A 20,321-nucleotide genomic window follows, 5' to 3' on the forward strand; every position below is an offset into this window, starting at 1 on the left:
ATTACAGCATGGAAGAAGAAGACATGCTTTTTGAGCAACACTCTCAGATAACTTCAAATAGAGCCACTGGTGATGATTTGGTTCATAAGTGCTTCTCTTTGGGGTTGTCTTAGCGGTTACAATCAAATGGGATTGAGTGCATTTCTCCTCCAGATTTGGCCATTAGGATTACCCTTACAAAAACACTGACTTTGGTTCTCAATACAGTAAGTGCTTTTTGTTGGGGTAGTTTTGCTGATCTCTGCAACTTCCACTGTGTAAGGTGTATGCCATTTGAAAACTTTTGTAGGGTAGGCACAACCATTTTAGTCTGTTCTCCATCATGTCCTGATTTGGTCTTCATGGTTACCCTTACAAAAACACTGACTTTGGTTCTCAATACAGTAAGTGCTTTTTGTTGGGGTAATTTTGCTGATCTCTCACTCTTGTGTCTGGGAGGTGTACTTCGTTTAAAATGTCTTGTGAGTTGCACTAACACTAATGTTTTTGGCCCCAATTCTGCATTGGATTCATGTTCAGATCCCTTGTCTTTTACTTTAGAAGTCACCTAGGGGCCTCATGGTAGAATGTGCCTTCCAGAGTTTGTATTGAACAAGTACTGCTGATCGAGCTGCAACTGATGGCCCCCAAGTAGCAACGAGTTGCACAAAGAAGAACGTTTGCTCTGTTATTGACCACTTATCGAATGCTAATAGTACTATTCATCTAAGATGATGGTTGTCTCTTCATTACTCCATTGTTTACTACACGGTCCAGACCATTGAAACTCCATCAAAAAGTAGGTGGAGTGCATGTGACTTGGCTGGATTCAGTATTTAAGAAGGGTAAATCGGTGCAAGAAACACATCTTCCCCGGCTTCGAGGACACAACACAGAGGATGCGACGAGGGATCAAGCTGCACTCCAGGTGAACTCATGGCTGCTCACTGGAAGTCTTTAATGTTGCCTCAACTTGAGCATTTGCTTGTGTTTGAATTCAGTAAAGTGCTACTTGTTGGGGCGGTTGATCCTGACAAATACTACGCACCAAAACTAAAGGTAGATATCAATGGAATCCAATTCAGATAACCTCAAACTGAGACACTGATGATTCTTCAGTTCATAAGTGCTTCTCTTTGGGGTTGTCTTGGTTGTGCGTTCTTCAACAGGCAGCAGTTTCAAGTGACAACAATTACAGCATGGAAGAAGAAGACATGCTTTTTGAGCAACACTCTCAGATAACTTCAAATAGAGCCACTGGTGATGATTTGGTTCATAAGTGCTTCTCTTTGGGGTTGTCTTACAATCAAATGGGATTAGGGACCCTAACCCTAACCCTTGTGTAGGGTAGGCATATATCCACACCACATCCCCTAACTCCATTTTTAAATAGGTTGTTAACAGTAGGAGATGCTGCTGTTAATCACTCAATATCAGAAATATGTTCATTCGTTGTGTTGAAAATGTAGAGATTAAACCTGATTTGTTTGAAATCTGCATGTTAATTTTTGAGATCCTGAGACCTTTGCAGTGAAAAATCATCAAGATTTGAAAAATATTGAACCATATGAGCGTGGAGCAGCTTGTCAGAAAAGACTTACGACGTCCTGACTGTGAAGAAAGTATTTGTTGAAGGGAAGTGAGTCAGAGGATTGGCGAAGTTGACGTAATTCAACGCCACATGATCAGACCCTTTCCAAATTTTCACTTGTTTGATGACACCTCGAGGCCCGAAGACAGTTCAATTTCTAACTAGAAAATGCATTTCCTGCTTAAAATACATTGGAATGCAAAAAGCTGAAAGCTGAAATGAATTTTTAAAAACAGTTGAAATTACAGAACGTTGAAAAGAATTTTAATACATTTGCTGAAATTACAGATATTAGAAAAGCTGAAATTAATTTGAAATTGCTGAAAATAAAGAAATATAGATTATATATATAGATATATAATATATCTATATATATATATTATATATATAGAAGAAAGCATATCGAAATATTGATGAAAATACAGACAACTTCAATAGATTTGCTGAAAATATAGTTGAGAAAAGCTTAAATAAATTACAAGAAATTGGTGGAAATACAGAAATGGAAGAATCAGAAATGGACTAAGAAAATATCTCCCGATCTCCCGTTCCCGCTGGGCCGCCGCAGCGTTCTCCCGTTCCCGCTGGGCCGCCGCAGCGTTCTCCCGTTCCCGCTGGGCCGCCGCAGCGTTCTCGCGTTCCCGCTGGGCCGCCGCAGCGATCTCCCGCTCCGAGACTCTCAGCCATGCCCCCGACCCCCGAGCCAGCGCCACGATCCATGCCCCCGGTACCAGCACCACGTTCCATGCCCCCGACCCGACCAGTTCCAGCGCCACGTTCCATGCCCCCGACCCGACCAGTACCGGCCCCACGCTCCATGCCCCCGACCCGACCAGTACCGGCCCCACGCTCCATGCCCCCGACCCGACCAGTACCGGCCCCACGCTCCATGCCCCCGACCCGACCAGTACCGGCCCCACGCTCCATGCCCCCAACTCGGCCAGTACCGGCCCCACGCTCCATGCCCCCAACTCGGCCAGTCCCCGCTCCGAGACTCAGGCTCCCTCCCTCCCATCCCATGGTCCTCTCCCACCCTCCCGTTGGTGATTTGAGGGCCGTCTGGGATCCGGCCCTTGAGGGGGGGGCTACGGGGTGGGTTATGGGGGGGGCTGAGCCGCCGCCGACTGCGGAGGTGTTCCGTGTCCCCGAGCTGGAGCCGACTGCGGAGGTGTTCCGTGTCCCCGAGCTGGAGCCGACTACGGAGGTGTTCCGTGTCCCCGAGCTGGAGCCGACTACGGAGGTGTTCCGTGTCCCCGAGCTGGAGCCGCCGACTACGGAGGTGTTCCGTGTCCCCGAGCCGCCGCCGCCGACTACGGAGGTGTTCCGTGTCCCCGAGCCGCCGCCGCCGACTACGGAGGTGTTCCGTGCCGCCGCCGCCGACTACGGAGGTGTTCCGTGCCGCCGCCGCCGACTACGGAGGTGTTCCGTGTCCCCGAGCCGCCGCCGCCGACTACCCCGGAGGTTTCCCGTGTCCCCGAGCCGCCGCCGCCGACTACCCCGGAGGTTTCCCGTGTCCCCGAGCCGCCGCCGACGACTACCCCGGAGGTTTCCCGTGTCCCCGAGCCGCCGCCGACGACTACCCCGGAGGTTTCCCGTGTCCCCGAGCCGCCGCCGCCGACTACCCCGGAGGTTTCCCGTGTCCCCGAGCCGCCGCCGCCGACTACCCCGGAGGTTTCCCGTGTCCCCGAGCCGCCGACGACGACTACCCCGGAGGTTTCCCGTGTCCCCGAGCCGCCGCCGACGACTACCCCGGAGGTTTCCCGTGTCCCCGAGCCGCCGCCGACGACTACCCCGGAGGTTTCCCGTGTCCCCGAGCCGCCGACTACCCCGGAGGTTTCCCGTGTCCCCGAGCCGCCGCCGCCGACTACCCCGGAGGTTTCCCGTGTCCCCGAGCCGCCGACTACCCCGGAGGTTTCCCGTGTCCCCGAGCCGCCGACTACCCCGGAGGTTTCCCGTGTCCCCGAGCCGCCGACTACCCCGGAGGTTTCCCGTGTCCCCGAGCCGCCGCCGCCCCGGAGGTTTCCCGTGTCCCCGAGCCGCCGCCGCCCCGGAGGTTTCCCGTGTCCCCGAGCCGCCGCCGCCCCGGAGGTTTCCCGTTTCCCCGAGCCGCCGCCGCCAACTACCCCGGAGGTTTCCCGTTTCCCCGAGCCGCCGCCAACTACCCCGGAGGTTTCCCGTTTCCCCGAGCCGCCGCCGACTACCCCGGAGGTTTCCCGTTTCTCAGAGCCTGCCATTCCTGAGACGTTCCGTGCCTTGTGGTCACCGCTCCGGAGCCGGCGAAAGGACCGCCCGCCGGGCCGACCCCCAGAGGCTCCCCGCTCGTCTGGTTGCCCGCCGGGCCGCCCGCCAGAGTTTCCCGGGTGGTCCGACCAACGTCTCGGGTTTCCCTCCCCCCCTCCCCTTGTTTCGCTCTAGTGTGAGCCGCCTGGAAGTCGGCCGTTGAGGGGGAGGTACTGTCACGGTGTGGTTCACTTCCTGTCTTATTTTGTAGTTTTCTGCCACTCGTGTCCCCGGGTAACTTCACTTCCTGCCTTGTCTCGTCATCCCCTGTGTTCGTCTAATAGTTTCCACCTGTGTCCAATCACCTGTACCTCCCTTGTGTATTTAAGCAGTGTGTCTCCTGTGTCACTGGTCGCGTCATTGTCTTTCGTCTTGGATCGCCGTAGTCTCTTGCCTGTGTGCGTTTGCCCCCGGTTCCGGTGTTTTTTGACCCTTGTGACTATTAAAGTCTTTTGTTTCCCGCAAGTCTGCGTTTGAGTCCTGACAAAAGGTGCTTTTGAAGGACTAAAAATGCTGTAATTGTACACCTGGTACACATATTTAAAATCAAAGACGTAGTTACCTGATTAAAAGTCACAAATAAAAGTCATAAAATCTGTCATAAGTTTGTTAAAATCAATTAGTATAACTGCAACTCTGGTGTATATTTTATAGCAATCGACGGGTCGATCTCAGAGACTTTACCTGGTCGATCTCCAAAATAAAACTATAAATAAATAATAAATTCCTAAACACATCATTCTCGAACGTCAGAAAAGATCGCCTGATTCATGAACGGCTGAATATTGCCGGAGTCAGGCTTTATGTTACCCTCGTTCATATATTCTGCGCTGTCCCTGCCAAATAAATACAAACACGATTTAAAAGATAAATTAGCCTGTAGTGTAGAATCCGGGCGGATTGTGTCTGTTGCTCCTTCACCTGAAGACAAATACATACATTTGATGTTTTTCAGATTTATTCAGATTAGTCATAATACTACAGGCAGTATATACATCTAAATCATTTTTTTCTTTTAACAAGATCAGTGGTGTTTAATGGAGTGAACAATTATTCAAACAACATGAAATTGGCATTAGGTGCATATAAATCATTGTTGTATAAGCTTTTAAGTGTAAAATAAAGACTATAAAATGGACTTACCTGCTGCATGCTCTGTGTCTCTGGGTCTGTGTTTCACTGGCTGATGTGCTAGGTGTGATTCTAGATGTCCCTTCACCTGCAGCTGTATTTAAGCACAGAGTATAACCAGATCAGTGAAGTTCTTTAAAATTATGAAATGAGAATGAGGTTGAAAGTCGTTTACAATGAATGGAAGTGTATCTCGACTACAAGGCCATCAGACATCCAGGCGACCTGAAATCGGTATCTATAAGTATCTTTTCTTTAAACCAAGCTAGTCTGCTAAATTTGTTGTTGATTCTACTGTTTTAAGTTAACTTGATTTCTGGTTTGCTTAAGCTCTTGCTATTTTTTAGTGCCAGTTCTTGCTATAGACTCTGCTATTAAGTTAACTGCTAGTGTGCCCTCCTAACTTTGCTAGGTTTAACCTTATCTAAGTCTGTTTTGCCTTCTCTTCTGAAGCAGTCAAAACAGCACATGGTGATTTTTCACTGATTAGGGTGTCAAGCGATTGTTGTTTTGCATTTTGAGGAGTTTCTGCTGAGGCCAATTTACCTTTTGTCTCCTAAACGACACATATAATGATTAACAGGACATTTACGTGCTGTTCTCTACACTTATAGAGCAGTATAAAGGATGTTGATACATGTTGTTTAGTGCCACACAGTGGATAGACAAAGTGGTGGGCTGTTTGAAAAGCATTTCCAGCGTCACTCCATGCAGTTAACAACGATGAACTCATGGACGCTCCAAAGGTCTCAGACATTTTCGCCACATGCACAAAGGTGCGAAGGGCCTTACACAGCTGATTGCAGCTTTAATTATAATTTCCTTGGCCGCATCACCTTCATCCAGACAGTATCAATGGCTTCATGTGACTGAATACCGCTGGAATATTGATGTGCCTTCACTTTGTCACTGAAACCATTTATATATTACAACAAAAATGTTTTAGTCAAACTGGTGTCGCTTAAGTCATTGATTCTATGAACACATTCAAGATGTGAAGATCTTTTAGTGATATCCTCATGCCCTTAGACAGTCTCCATCCCTCCACCCCCCAAGCATGTCTCTCCACTACCAAGAGGGGGCAACAGAGCAGCACTTTTCAACATGCTGAGACACCAGAAACACTTATACATGGTGCCCCCCCACCCCTTCCCACGCACACATTTTGTAACCATGTCTTCTTTTGTATCTTTAACTCTTTCTTTTCTTGCTTAGCCCACTTTAAATTTCCATTGATTGCTATGGATGAAAATTAAAAGAAGACTTGTGGCGGATCCAGAATAGGGAAAAAAAATTGCAGAACTTTCTCTCTCTTTTTCTCTAACACACACACACACACACACACAGACCCGCACACACACATACACACTGAGACAGCGTGCACTCACAAATGTAAAAAAAAAGGAGAGGAGCCGCCTCTCAAACTCATAACATGTGCGCGTGTGTGTGTGTGTGTGTGTGTGTATGTGTGTGCGCGCGCGCCTCCTCATGGTGCTGAAGGAACAGCGCCCCTCACTTGCCGCTGAATGAAGCAGTAACCTGCTCAGTCCCATCTATTTTCATATCCCATAACAAAAAATCCTTTTTATTGATATCCAGACATGTGGACAATTAATGCAGGTTTGAATATCAACACTACAAAGGAACAATATTTTTTTTGCACAGCAGGCTCTCTCTCTCACTGCTCTGTGTTCTCTCATGGACTCTCTCAAGACACTTTGAATGAAAGCCTCTGCAAGATGTGGCAGATTGCATGTCTCCTATCTGTCTTTCCCCGGGCAGGTGGTGGAGTATCTGAGGGAAACAAATAAAAAGAGGAAAGGTTTTATTTCTAGAAGGGGGATACAAAAGGGCACATACCATCTTTCCCTTACAGTTATATCGACCATAGAGCCAAAAGTGTGGCTTCTCTTTTAAGGTGTAATTACTGCAGCGGACTCTCTCTCCTTTACATAGTCTCTTCTACATCTCTTCTCCTGTTCACATGCATACCTATATTCTTCTCTCCCCAAGCGCTCTGTCTACTCAGCAGCTGAAAGCACGAAGATCCCACTCATCTAGCTTCCCTCCTCCTCTTGCTATCTCACCCTCTCTCTCTTTCACCCTCTCACCCTCTCTCTCTCTCACCCCCTCTCTCTCCCACCGCTCTTTTTTGGTGGAGGACCTAAAGAAGCAGCACAAGGCTCCGCGCCTTTTCCTTCTGCGTTCAGAGCTGCGAGAGTGTTTTCCAAAAGTCGTCTCAGGCGGATTTTTTGCGTTATCTTGGCAAAGCGGTGAGTGCAGCTCTGGACCCGCATCGAGGGGAAGATCAGAACGGCTAAAGCCCCCTGAACCGGGGGACGCCTCACTGGGGAAGGAGAAAAGTAAAGAATTACCATAGACAACAGAGGAAGGAGACGGGGGAAGACAAATAAAGAACACGCATGGTCTCGTATTTCCTGAAATGTCTTTTTGAATGGATTAGGACACGTTGCAAAAATTAAGAGAGACTTTGACTTGGAACGTTTTATGCCACCGACCTCCGCCTGGTTATGGAGTGGTCGCTGTAATCGATCAGCTGATTGATTGGCTGATTAACTGTCGGACGGTGTCAACCGGCAAACTTGGACTTGCGGGAGATTTTAAGACCCTGAAAAGGGGAACCCCGCACTGCAGCTCGAATGACTATCTGATAATTAGCGTCGACCCTTCAGCCGATTTGAACGTATACTTGCCTGCTGAAGAAATACCACATGGTACTAAACGAGCAGCCATTGCAACAACGAACTAAAAGTAGGATCTTAAAGTAATATGATTGCCACAACGGCTTCATTTTGAAATCGTTTTAAGAATTAAATAAATACTATTATAGTGCAAGCTCTTTGCGGGACTGCGGTTCACAGATTGGTGTAAGTTATTTTTGGCGACGCAAAGTGGAGCGACTCTTCCACACCAGTGGCCGGACAGAGGCCGAGACAGACTGAACGCAGAGGTCCACCTACGTCTTCTTCTAACATCCCCAGCCGCGGAAGAATGGGAGAGGATGCGTAACTGTGGTTAATATGAGCGGAAGGGGGATTCTATATTATTTTTGTTTTTCTGCCAGTTAAACGTATCCTGTTCCAGTCTTGTATACCTCGTTCCTTTACCTCCACTCATCCGGCCCGTCCGTTCGGAGACGGTTAAACTGGCTGAAGGAGACCCACGAGGAGAGATCCAGAAGTGGGATTTATTTCAGCAGATGTTACAGATTTCGTCCGGTCAAGAATCGGTCACTGCAAAGCACCGGGTAAGCGAAACAAATTTAAACATTTAAATAAAAATCACTCTCCGTTTTACGCGTGTGCACGGATGTAGGAGGTGAGTTTACTTCACGGACTGTTTAGTGGATACGTACTAGCACGTGAGACCAGGCAGAAGAGAAGGAAAGACAGAAGGAAGAGGAGAGAGAGAGAGAGAGAGAGAGCGAGAGAGAGACTCGACTGTGTGTGTGCGCGCCTCGTCCGTTCTGCGAGAGGTGAGACCGAGTAGCGGAGGGAGCGTTTTTACGCACGAGTGAATGAGTGTGCGTGTATGTGCGTCCAGGAATGAGCGAGAATACATTGGATTCACAGCACTACATAACCCCCCTCTCCCGTAAGGCCAATATGCTGCTCATTATTCATTCAGCAAAGTGCATTGCGTGTGCACGAAGTAACACGAGTGCGCTATAAGCTGGCCATCGCGGGCACCGCTATTCTCTTAGTTGAAAAGCACCACACAAAAGCATATGTATATTTGTGGTTTATATATGTTCTTATCTGCCTTGTGACAATCCTTCCTGTACTTTTTTTACCTCTACATCTGGTTGTATTTGTTTTAGTGACTTTTCCACCAGAACTGTGCAGCGTTCAGTTAAAAAAAGACTCTGCTCCAGGAGCCCTATAGGGCCCCGGGTGCCTGTACAGTAAGCCACCTTTTACATTGACTGATTTGCTCAGCAATGCTCCATATGCTACCATTACCCTGTAATTGAAAACATGCAAGTTAAATGTTTGTGGACATGTAAAAACATTGATGCACACACACATACACACACGTATATAATACATTGCACTGGAAATAACCCCAAGGAACCCCTTTAGCCAGTTGGGGGTGAAGCACCTTTGTTGAATGGGTGTCGTTTTAGTTCCACTGTATAATTTTCCCATTTGTTCAAGTCTTCCCAAACACAGACGCTGTTTGTCTGAGTGCTTCACAGCCCAGCAGGTGCTTTCTCTTCCTCCTCCCCTCCCTCTCCTTTCTCTCTGGGTGTGTGTAAAGAAAGAGAGATTGTGTGCAGGGATGCAAGGCCAAAGACAGAAAGTGTGTTTGTAGTGTAATAATATGTGTGCGGTTGTGCGAGAGACAAAGACCGATCGGATGTATGTTGCCTAATTGTGTATGTGTATGCAACAATGCCACAGCAGGAGTCTCTTTCTCACACACACACACACACACACACACACACACACACACACACACACACACACACACACACAGTGCAGGGATTCATGTTCTTTAATTAACTTGGCCGTTTAGCAACAAGGTGAGCATCAATCGTCAGAGCAACCGTCAGAGGCTGGAGGTGCGCATGTGTGTTGATTTATAGTGTGGAGCTGCTTGTCCTATAGATCAGACCAGTAGGCAGACAGAGTGGCAGCAGAACGACTCCGTCACACTGTCCAACTTCGACCATCTATTACCTGAAAGGGGGAGAAGTGGTGCTGGTGGTGGGGGGTTACAGCAGGCATGCAGGAACAGATGAGTTGAAAAAAAGAGAAAGAGAGGAGGCTGAGGGAGGAAGAACTATTCAAATCCTTTGTAGATGGTGAAGCACCGATACATTAAAGCGGACATATCATGAAAAACTGTGACACACTAGCCTTATAACTTTGCACAGGTGCAAGCATGTTCTTTATGGGGTATGGAGGACAAAAGACACAGCTGTAAAAAAGCAGCAGAGGGAGGATATAGGTCTACTCAGACAGTATGTTCTTTTTTTTTTATTACACCATGTATTGAAAATACTGCACTGAAAATATATCCACTGTAAACATGCAAAAACCTGCATTCAGAATTAAATATCAGTAAAAGTTCTGGTTGGTGGTTGTGAAAATATCACACAAGAGATGATATTTAAAGCAGGTTGGTAGAAATAGTCGGAGAAGGATAAAATGAGGAGAATAAAAAAGCAAAATCAGAGGAGGAGCCTCGTGCAGAGGGAGCCACTTTATCTTTCTCTATTGTAATTTCTCCATGGTACATCTAATTCATTTAGTCACTTGGTGATCTTTGGATATACTGAATCCCTGTTAAGCCAGTGAAATTAAGTGAATATATTACACTACACAAGCACTTAAAAGGATTTTCTCCACATCTGTAGTAACACTCCATGTACAACTCTTCGCAGTGCAACTGTTGTGAAGCTGAATTTAATCATTTTTCAGAAACATCACCGATCTTTGATTGCGCAGAGGTGAACCGATTAGGATGAAGGGGAGGGATGTTGCAGGAAGCGGGGGAGGAGAAGGAGGAAGGAAAAGGAGGGAGGAGAGCAGGTCAAATGAATAAAGAAGGGAGTGTAGATTTAAAGACATGAGGGCAGGAGAGGAGAGAAAGCGACCCATAAATTGTCGAAGGGATGACAGGGAGCGGAGAGGCGGTGGAAATATACGAGAGGGCGAAGTGTGGTTGAGAGCCCGACGGGGGGAGCGAGGGAGAAAAAGGGAGAGAGAGACAGAGGGAAGGTGCCATTGAAGAGCTGTAAGCCTGCATGACTGTAGATTTGAGATATTGTAGATTCAGCCCGTTTGCACCAATTATTCTTGCTGTGGTCTGGTTTATGGGCTCTTACTGGGAATCTGTAAGAAACCTCCCAATGAAAACTTCAGAACCAAATGCAAACCGTTTTCTCAACATGGGCAGGGCGCACTAACTTCTACGCAAAGGGTTGATGACTGTTTCTTTTGTTTTAAAGCCTGAGGGACTTGACCTTTGGTGGCTCTTCTGGAGCTTTAGCTCATATCACACAACATCCATTAGCTGGTTGATTCTGTCCTGGGGAATTGCGTACATTCAAATCTCTTTATGGCTGAAAGTTGACAATCCACATTGTCATGTCAGTTGGTTAGTTTCTATATGCTAAAGAAGCTGAATCATTATTATTCCTAACGGGCCCCTTTTTCAAATGGTGAGGGCATTCAAAGTGATTAACCAACGTAGTGTCATCCTGACTTTGTATTTGGCCACTTAGAGCCAGTCTTTATTTTTGACATAGAAGGAAAAACTAACTGTAATAATTATTAAGACCAACTGAGGCTTTGAAGGTATCTGACAGAGACCCCCTACATCTTGCACACAGGACGTAACGTCATGAAGCCCAGTGGCGTAGCATTCCCAGTGGAGTGGCATAAAGATGCCAGAAGGAGCCTTGTGTGTCGGTATCAGCACGTCCGAGGCCACTGCCCAGGGGGTATTTATCCTCTGGGAGCGACACCAGGTTGGCTTTGCTAATGAGCCTAAAAAAAACCTGGATGGACCTCGCTCTCCAAGTGGTTTTCTCTGCCGCCATTTCTGAGGCAGACATTTGACCCTTGCGATTCCCAATTTTGCATTCTTTTTTTGTGTTTTTTTTGGAATTGACAGCAAACATTTACTCATGTTTCATGGCAATGATAAATTAACTAATTGACAACCTAAAACATGTGGTAGCCAATGAAAAAACAACTGTTTCTGGTTCATTAAACCAAGTTCCTTTGGAGGACTGAGTCTCTGAGGCCCCCTGAAGCTCGCTTTGGCTCTCTGATTATATGACTTCTGTTTTAAATAGAGCCTCTGATCGGTCGTATGCTGCCTGGCATGTGTGATCCTATGACTTGTTTATTATCAAATTTCAAAGAGCAAATCTGATCAAAGTGATGCCACACATTGTAGTAATCCTTACACTTCTGTGAAACTCTGGGATAATTTAACGTCATGCATGCTAGAATGATCAAAGAGTCTTTATTTTTGTGTCATATGAAAGAACTTGCTCAATGGCATATTGGCAAGAAGCAGAAATACATTCAGCCGGCTGGTTAATTGCATATTGATTATCTAAAAAAACGCAGAAAGCACATGTTATGGAGACAGACTAGTAGTGGCAAGCTGAAAACTGATTTATCTTTAGAAAATAAATCAGTTTTCTTTGTCATTAGTTGTTTTATAGCTGGATATATTCAATTTAAAGTAGAGCTACAAAAACCCCAACTGACATTTCTTAGGGTTTTTTTTGTCAGTGAAATAGTCAATTGGTGTCATGTACAAGGGACTGAATTAATCCTTTTTATGTTGTAAAACAAACGTTAGGTCCAGGCATCAAAAGCATATAGTTAGGTTAAGATAAACTGTCACAGAGTTAGGTTCAGGCCTCGAAACCACAACACCACACCCATTGCCATAACCTGGAGTTTTCCAGTTGTCTGACAGAGACAGGCAGTCATGGATTCAATTAATGATATGGACATTTTACAAGGCCTTTTTGTACAGAATAAACATTCTAGATATTGTATGTGGATATCTAAATTGCTAAAAAGGGGAGAAAGTGCCTCATTTAACTTTTCCATTCCTATGTCATTGTCATTAACCACTTTCAGTGCTTCTACCTTGACTACCAAGACGGATAATATTACCACAGTGTTAGTTACGGAATTGTTTTGGTGCCTGTAGGTCAGTTCTCATCTCTGCGGAGGTCACATTCCACAGATAGGAGCCCTGCAGCTGATAAGGGTTCAGTGATTCACTGTCATGCTCATCATCAGCAGGGTGGATGCCTGCTGACGATGAGGGTTTTATCAAACATCATCCGGCTGAAGGTTGGTGTAGTCCTCATGGTGACCTCAAAGCAAGTTTATGTCGTAATGCATGTATGCAGGTGATTTGCTTTCAAGTGTATTTCCATTTTCTACCCTCCAAGCTGCAGCACTAACATACTTTCATAGGGGAAGTTTTTTGTCTACAGCTACAAAGTTCATTGTTTCTCCACCCTGAAAAGTCGACACACCAGTGTCCCTCGCAGCATTACTCATCCTGCCGGTCACAGCGTCTGGAATAGAGCTATTAACCGTCCTTGTGTAAGACATTCTGGTCTCAGGCCACTTTCTGGCGTGTTGTCACTTGATAAAAGAGGCAATATGCTTTAATGAGACTGGATCCCAGACTGAGACCACATTTGTCTTCTGTGTACCGGGAAGAAAAATTTGATGAAACCATGGCAAAGAAGCAATACCATTATGTTTTTCTCCTCAAGGATTTTTGAAGTAAGCTAAATTCAAGTTAAATTCTGTGCTGCATTTAAACTCCTCTGTCTGAAACAATAGTGGGCCCAGTGCCCAGTGCACAACGAGTTCAAAGACAAAGTAGCTGAAAGTCATAGATATAAAGAGCTGGGATGATGAGATTGTTGTCTTTAAAATAGAAAAGAGAAAGGTTTTTATGCCTCTACATTACATGAATTCCTAATCTTTCTTTCAATCTTGTTCGCTAATAGGATATCTTCTGGGGTTAAACAGAACTCTGGCATCTCATAGCACACTAATTTATCACTTATGATAATTGATGCAATGTTTGCTGACCGTGTGCGTTTGTGGGTCTGTGTGGATGGTGGTGCTGGGAGAGCAGGGGAATTCTGCTTCCCTGTCAAACAGAAACACAGCAGCGGTAATGATGGAACCCATCACATTTAGACTCAACAAAGCAAGCTCATCCACATACAATCACACACACTGGGCAATAAGATATCACATCTAACCCCAACCTTAACAATGGTTACTGTACACGCATATAAAAAGGTCTTATGGTAGTACAAAGATTTCCCCTTTAAGACAAATAAAAGTCCCCTGTTTATAATAAGTCAACGGAGTCCCAGTGGAATCTCCCATGGATTTGTGGAATGTCATTTGGAAAACTTGTGTTTGTCTTTCTGACCAAACCTATTTTTCCAGCAACAAAACATTGTCAAGTACAAACGCAACGCTGAATAAGTCATTTTCAGGGTGACCACGAAGAATTGATATAACTTACATGAACTAAAAACACACAATGAAAGGGATAGGGTTGACAACAAGAACAAAGCCATGATAATGACCTATCACTCCCAATGTAGCCTAAAGTTTTCCATACTTCATTGTCTATTTTACATTGAATGAATGAGAATGCTTTACTGATCTCTGTAAAGGGATACTGCGTTCATCTGCAGTATTTGTGGGCAAATGATTTAAGCATCAGAAGCATTTTCCATCATCGCTTTGCAGCATTGCTATGTCGCGTTTAAGCAGGCTTTGGTAAATGTAGATACAACATCTGTGTATAGAGCAGAAAAGGTAGTGGACATTGAACAAAATGTAATCTCTGAACCCACCACCTGATGCCCAACGATAATTCAGCTTTTTATCGGTTTTAAACTTTAAAACTTGGTGAAACAATCGGCTCATCCACATTGTCTCCAACACCACCAACACCGTTCTTGCATCTGAGGTTGCTCATTGAGCAATTAGTTGCAGATATGAAGGAAAATTAGTTGTAAAGCTGTTAAAGTCTAGACTCTGACAATGGAAGTATTCTGCTGTGTTATTTACATAGCTTGAAACTTGCCGCTTTTTGGCAAAATTTGCCATTTTGAAATCAAAATAGGCCATTAACGCCATTAACGTGAAACAAGTAGATTTTTATATGGGAGAGAGAGAGGGGGAGTCAAATGGGCAGACAGCAAACCCTCCCGGTGACTGTTGTTTTTGGTGAAAGGTGTTATTGCAGCAGTCCCGCTGCAGTCAGAGCAGAGAGGAGACCCACACGTTTCCACTGCCGGACTGGAGAAAGCCGTCGCTGATCCTACGGCGTCCATTACAATTATGCAAATTAGGCGATGGCATCATTTAGCCGCGTGCACCACACCCGCCCCCCGTTGTCATCTTTTTTCACCCCTTATGAGTTGGCATGTATTTATTTAAAAAGATTACAATTCCAGTATTAATTCCAAATTTTGTTAAAGCAGCCAAATGTAAATGGAATAAGATTCTTCCTCACTGTGACTCTCCAGTTCACCCTTCAGCACATCTACCAGTGTGCGTGGCCTATCCTAAGTTGACTTAACGTGGTCTGACAGGACAATCCCTATGGATTTTGATCAAACAGAGCAATAGTGTACACAGCAGCAACAGTGCAGCTGCAGCCTGCTGAAGCAGCAGCCGTATCACGGCAAAGATCAGCGTCCAGCAAAAATGGATCCGACAACTTTTTACTCTGATTGTACTTAGTCGTTCCGCAATATTTTTTACTGAAATGGATAAACGGGTATTTAGACTCCCTTGCGGTACAGGTAACACACATCAGCACACTTAAAGAAACATATTGCATATTTGGGTTTGGGGATTCATTGGATTCCCCAACATGCAGCAGGGAGGTCAGCACAGATATTGTCTTAGAATAATGCAATTTTAATTAAAGACCTTTGACCTTTCTAAAACAAATCAAGCAGATTAACATGAACAGCCCGTTTTTAGTTAAGCGTTACTGTTCAGAACAGTAGGACGGAGTGATGTTTGTGATCAGGAAATAGGTGATATAAAATATAATTATTTCCTATTATTCATATGGCAGAAAAGACACTGATATATGAATAAATAATTATGTAACTGATGATTAAAGCTATTTGGAATAAAAGTTCATATTAGCTCATTTTTGTAAAGGTTTATCTTCACAAATTCCATCTCAGCTGTTCTCAGGGTAATCCCATATTTACCAACAAAAGAATAAATCAGGGTAACCCTGAGTGTTTTCGGTCCTTGTTAGCAGCTTTTAAAAAAAATGTGTCTGTAGAAAACAAATTAGGAAGTTGTGTTGCGTTAATTGAATTTTTTTTTTCAGATTGCCATGAAATATACATACAGCACCTCCTGAATGGTCCTTTGTACACAGCAGTGCTTGTGTTTGAGCAGACAAGCACTTTTCAGGTGTAGGGCACACACGAATAAATCAAATAAAACAACAATTTTGGTCAATACAAATCCTGAATCTTATGGAGCAATGATTTTTTATTTTGCAAATAAACTTAATAAACTGAATGTATTCATATACAACTGACTGGATTCTCTTATTTCACAGTTGTGGATTGGTAGGATCTCCAGATACCCAAAATGTAAGGGATCATCAAGTGATATGTGCCCTCTAAATCAGGACTAAAATGATGAGATTGGTGACTATTCAAGAATGAAAAAACACCCTCTCTCATAGACACTCATAACATTTGCTTCTACGTTCTTAGTTTGTGGGGTTTGATTATGTTTTATAATTCACTTTAATCCCGTGTTTGTGCAACATCTAACAACTGTTTGTAGAATATCTTATGAAAGGATCATTTTTATTTCAAATCTGTCTTCACAGGAATATTAGTTAGATTTAAGATACAAAAACTTTTACTAGGTTTAGGATTTTGTTTTTAATGGATTGACATTTTTTGGACCCACCCACCACAATTTAAACTTTCTTGATCTTGTGGATAACATACATAGTTATGTCTTGGGATACACCTACAAACTATGATGAGTTATGTTTTGTAGTTATTTATAGCCACAAATCTTGGATAACTTATTTTTTTCCTGCTTCTAGTAAGGATTGATTGCAACTGGTTGCACTAGTTTGTATGTGGGAGTGAAGATTATCGCCTTGACACAACTGAATTTGTAGCGCAGAAACCCTGATAAAGTTGTACTTCCTGTCTTCCTGGCTGCCCCTTAAAGACACGCTGAAGATCAAAACCTTGCAGAAAACTGAATGCAAATCAACATGGATGAGACATGTCACAGCTGGTTTGAATGGCTTCAAATCAGCGGTGAAGCCTGAAAGCCGACGGGCACGACGAGGAAAGGCGTCAATGTTGGCCCCTTTGCGCGTTCAAAAATCAAGCCTGTTTGATGCAAATGCTCAGATTATCTGTGTCTAAATGTTCTTTCACATGACCATTTATAGCTATGACATTTTTGCTAACGCTATAAGCTGACGTCTCCCAAAATCAAATGTTTGGGGTTTTATTTAGATGAGTAGTTAATTTATGGATGATCAGTGTTTTTTTCTAAAAGACTAAGGACAGAACATTCTTCAACATATCTTGCTGATGTATTTTACCATGAGGCTATTCAGGACCATGGAAACACTCTGAGAACATGTGTGTGTAGGCCTTTTAAACAACAGGTTAACCCTTTTGTCCTCTGGGGAATTCTTTTTCAGTTCCCTTAGTGCTACAGAAAATAGAAATTTGGACGTGTGTGTGTGTGTGTGTGTGAGTGTGTGTGTGTGTGTGTGTGCGAAACAAGGGAGACTTCTTTTATCCTCTGGTGTCCTGCTCTCTTACTCTCTTTTCCTTCGCTCCTGCTTCTCCGTCCTTCTTCTTCTCTCTCCATTTATATCCTATGCCTCTCTTCATAGCACCCATGGCTTTATTAACGGAGAGCAGACACAACTCAGTTTGCTGTTCCACGGGACCAGAGTGCAAACTATCAGAGAGATTTCTTGCGTGCCACAGTTTTTATTAAAATAAGACTGGATTAATTTTGTTACCCGTACATACTAAATTTAAATGCAGCAAGTTTGCAGTTCACGGTTGATCTCCATAACTACACAGCGTTGACTGCAGCTGGAACATTATGATGCTGAGCTGCACCTCCTCCTCGGCCGAAGAATCCACATCGGCACCGACTTTCCGGTGACTCTGACAGCGCTACAGTCAGGGTAGAAAATTTACATATTATTTAGAGGGCAACTTTTGCCCCCACTGACTGAAAACCGGGGGCATTTCATAAGAAATTGGGGGCATTTTTTGAAAGTTCTGAAATAACATTTAACCTTTTTTAAAAATAATAAATATACTTAATTGGGCTTACAGTATATGCATTTGTCATCGAATGGCAGCAATAAGACTATTAGGCAGTAGTCTACAGATTCAAAGTGTTTCTTAGATCTTTTTAATCAAAACAAACAGGAAATCATTCAATTTAATTTTTATTTCTTTGAAGTTTCTCATGTTAGGCAATATGTGAAGCAATGTCAAACAGCTTGACCATTTTGCCGAACGCTGTCTTTGCTTCAGATTCACAGCCTCTACAGTTGGCTCAGCTGATTACTCCATGCTTCTGTAAAATCAAAGAACAAAACATTTAAACCTTGAAACCCCCAGACAGGTACAGTCTCTAATTATATGTTACCCAAAATAGAGGATTGGCTGCACCACAAGATGGCAGTAACTTACGAGAGGAAACATCTCTCACTGACTACACGCTTGTCTAATGTTCTCTGTCTAACGTTAGCTACTTAGGAAGACTTTGTAGAAAGCGTTAGTTAAATAGCTAATCAGAGCTGGCCAACATTAGCTAACTGAAGTTAAATCATTTAAAATAATTAATACTTAGTTATCACTCACCGTAGGCGATGGTATGTTGCTCGGTCGTCTAGTGACGAAAGGACACGTATTTCTAAATGTTTTGGCTCCCCTTGATAAAGTCAGCAGAAAAATATGCGATGCTGGTTGACAACAACGTTGGCAGTTCATTGTCGGCAAGTTCGAGTCCCTCAAAAGGCTTGCAAAAAGCAGTTGTTTCTCTTGTCGTCTTCCTCCACCCCAAGCTAATCTTCCATTTTTTGATGGTCGATGGGTGTGTGGATTTTTCTTATGAACCAGAGATGTGACGGAGACTGGATTTGCTCTCCTCGCACTCACAGGTCTGATTAGGAAGCGCTACTTTAAAAAAAACATTCAATGGCAACTGGACCTGGTCATAAAGGCTACAATGTTTTTGACAAGTTAACTAAATTGTAGTTATTGTGGGAGGAAAGTATGGGGGCATTTTTTGCCCCTCTCCTACTGATATCTTCTACCCCTATGGTTGAATGCACTTATTGTAAGTCGCTTTGGATAAAAGCGTCTAAATGACATGTAATGTAATGTAATATCGGGGGCAAAATTATATTTCTTGGGGGCAATTTTGCCCCTTGCCCTCGTGTATTTCTGACGCTGGCTACAGTCTGAAAAAAGCTGGGAGACTCTAGCTCAAACAGTCTCTTTTACTGCTGGTAGGTGCTCTCTGTGCTCTGGTTGCCAGTTTTTGGGGATAACCAGACCTTCTGGTAGGTACAATGCCAGCTAAGTTGGTTTTGGTCAATAGTGAATGTCTGTGGAGGAGCTGGTAATATCAGGCTGGGGGTAATAGATGGTAGTAGAATTAATTAAATGGTTTGACGGTCTTATTATTTGTTGACGGAAATTAATTCATTTATGCTTAATTCTATATTCCATTCCATTTTTTCTGCAAGGCAAAAGGTATCCGCCGATCACCCTGTGTGGAGTTACATTGATATTGTACAAGTATAACCAAGACTCTGTTGTGTAAACAGAGAAGGCAAACTGTATTACTTCTTCATTGTTGAAGGTAGTGGATCCCAGACCCACTGGCTCGTTACTCACCCTTCACAATAGAATTAGTAGACATATTGACTACGGCACGGTGGCATGGTGGTTAGCACTGTTGCCTCACAGCAAGAAGGTCCTGGGTTCGATTCCACCCAGTGGCCTTTCTGTGTGGAGTCTGCATGTTCTCCCCGTGTCTGCGTGGGTTCTCTCCGGGTTCTCCGGCTTCCTCCCACAGTCCAAAGACATGCTCTAGGGATCAGGTCAATTGGGGACTTTAAATTGCCCGTAGATGTGTGAATGTGAGTGTGAATGGTTGTCTGTCTCTGTGTGGCCCTGCGATTGGCTGGTGACCAATCCAGGATGTACCCTGTCTATCGCCCGAAGTTGGCTGGGATGGACTCCAGCCCCCCCGCGACCCTGTGTGCAGGATAAGCGGTTTGACAATGGATGGATGGATGGATTGACTACCTATCTATCAGTCAGGGTTCAATAGTAAACTTTAAAATAGCTTATAGTAGCTTTAGGCCAGGCCACCTCAGAAGGACAGACTTCTGCAGAAAATGTTATTCAGTTGTCTCAATTTAATTAGCTTACTCTTCATTTTCCCCATTTCTTTTACCCATTGGGACTTATTTTGATGAGCAAAATGGATTTGTATGTGTGTGATACACACAACGAAAAAAAGGCAGGGGAAGGAGAAGGGAGACAACATGACAAGAGGAAGAGAGAGACATTAGAAAGAGAATCTGGCTACTGAGCCCAAACCTGTTTATGTAAACATTAATCTTGGCTAAACTGCTGATAGATTGGCTTTACAAACCCACAAACACATGCACATACACAAACATACCGACACAGGCACACACAGAAGAGAGGTAATAGCTTCAATCCCACCTCTCAATA

At 44.3% G+C, this 20,321-nt stretch overlaps 1 protein-coding gene across 2 annotated transcripts in view; it reads left to right on the forward strand.

The window, feature by feature from the left end:
* The first annotated feature begins 7,125 nt into the window (after nt 1–7,125).
* il1rapl2 (interleukin 1 receptor accessory protein-like 2) overlaps nt 7,126–20,321 on the forward strand; it is a 301,062-nt gene continuing 287,866 nt past the window's right edge. For both annotated transcript variants that reach the window (XM_040173723.2, XM_040173724.2), the window contains exon 1: nt 7,126–8,249. In XM_040173723.2, the coding sequence (XP_040029657.1) occupies nt 8,202–8,249 (48 nt within the window). In that variant the 5' untranslated portion in view covers nt 7,126–8,201. The remainder of the gene's footprint in view (nt 8,250–20,321) is intronic.

The sequence above is a fragment of the Gasterosteus aculeatus genome, chromosome 4 (assembly GCF_964276395.1).
Source record: "Gasterosteus aculeatus chromosome 4, fGasAcu3.hap1.1, whole genome shotgun sequence".
Taxonomy (NCBI): Eukaryota; Metazoa; Chordata; class Actinopteri; order Perciformes; family Gasterosteidae; genus Gasterosteus; species Gasterosteus aculeatus.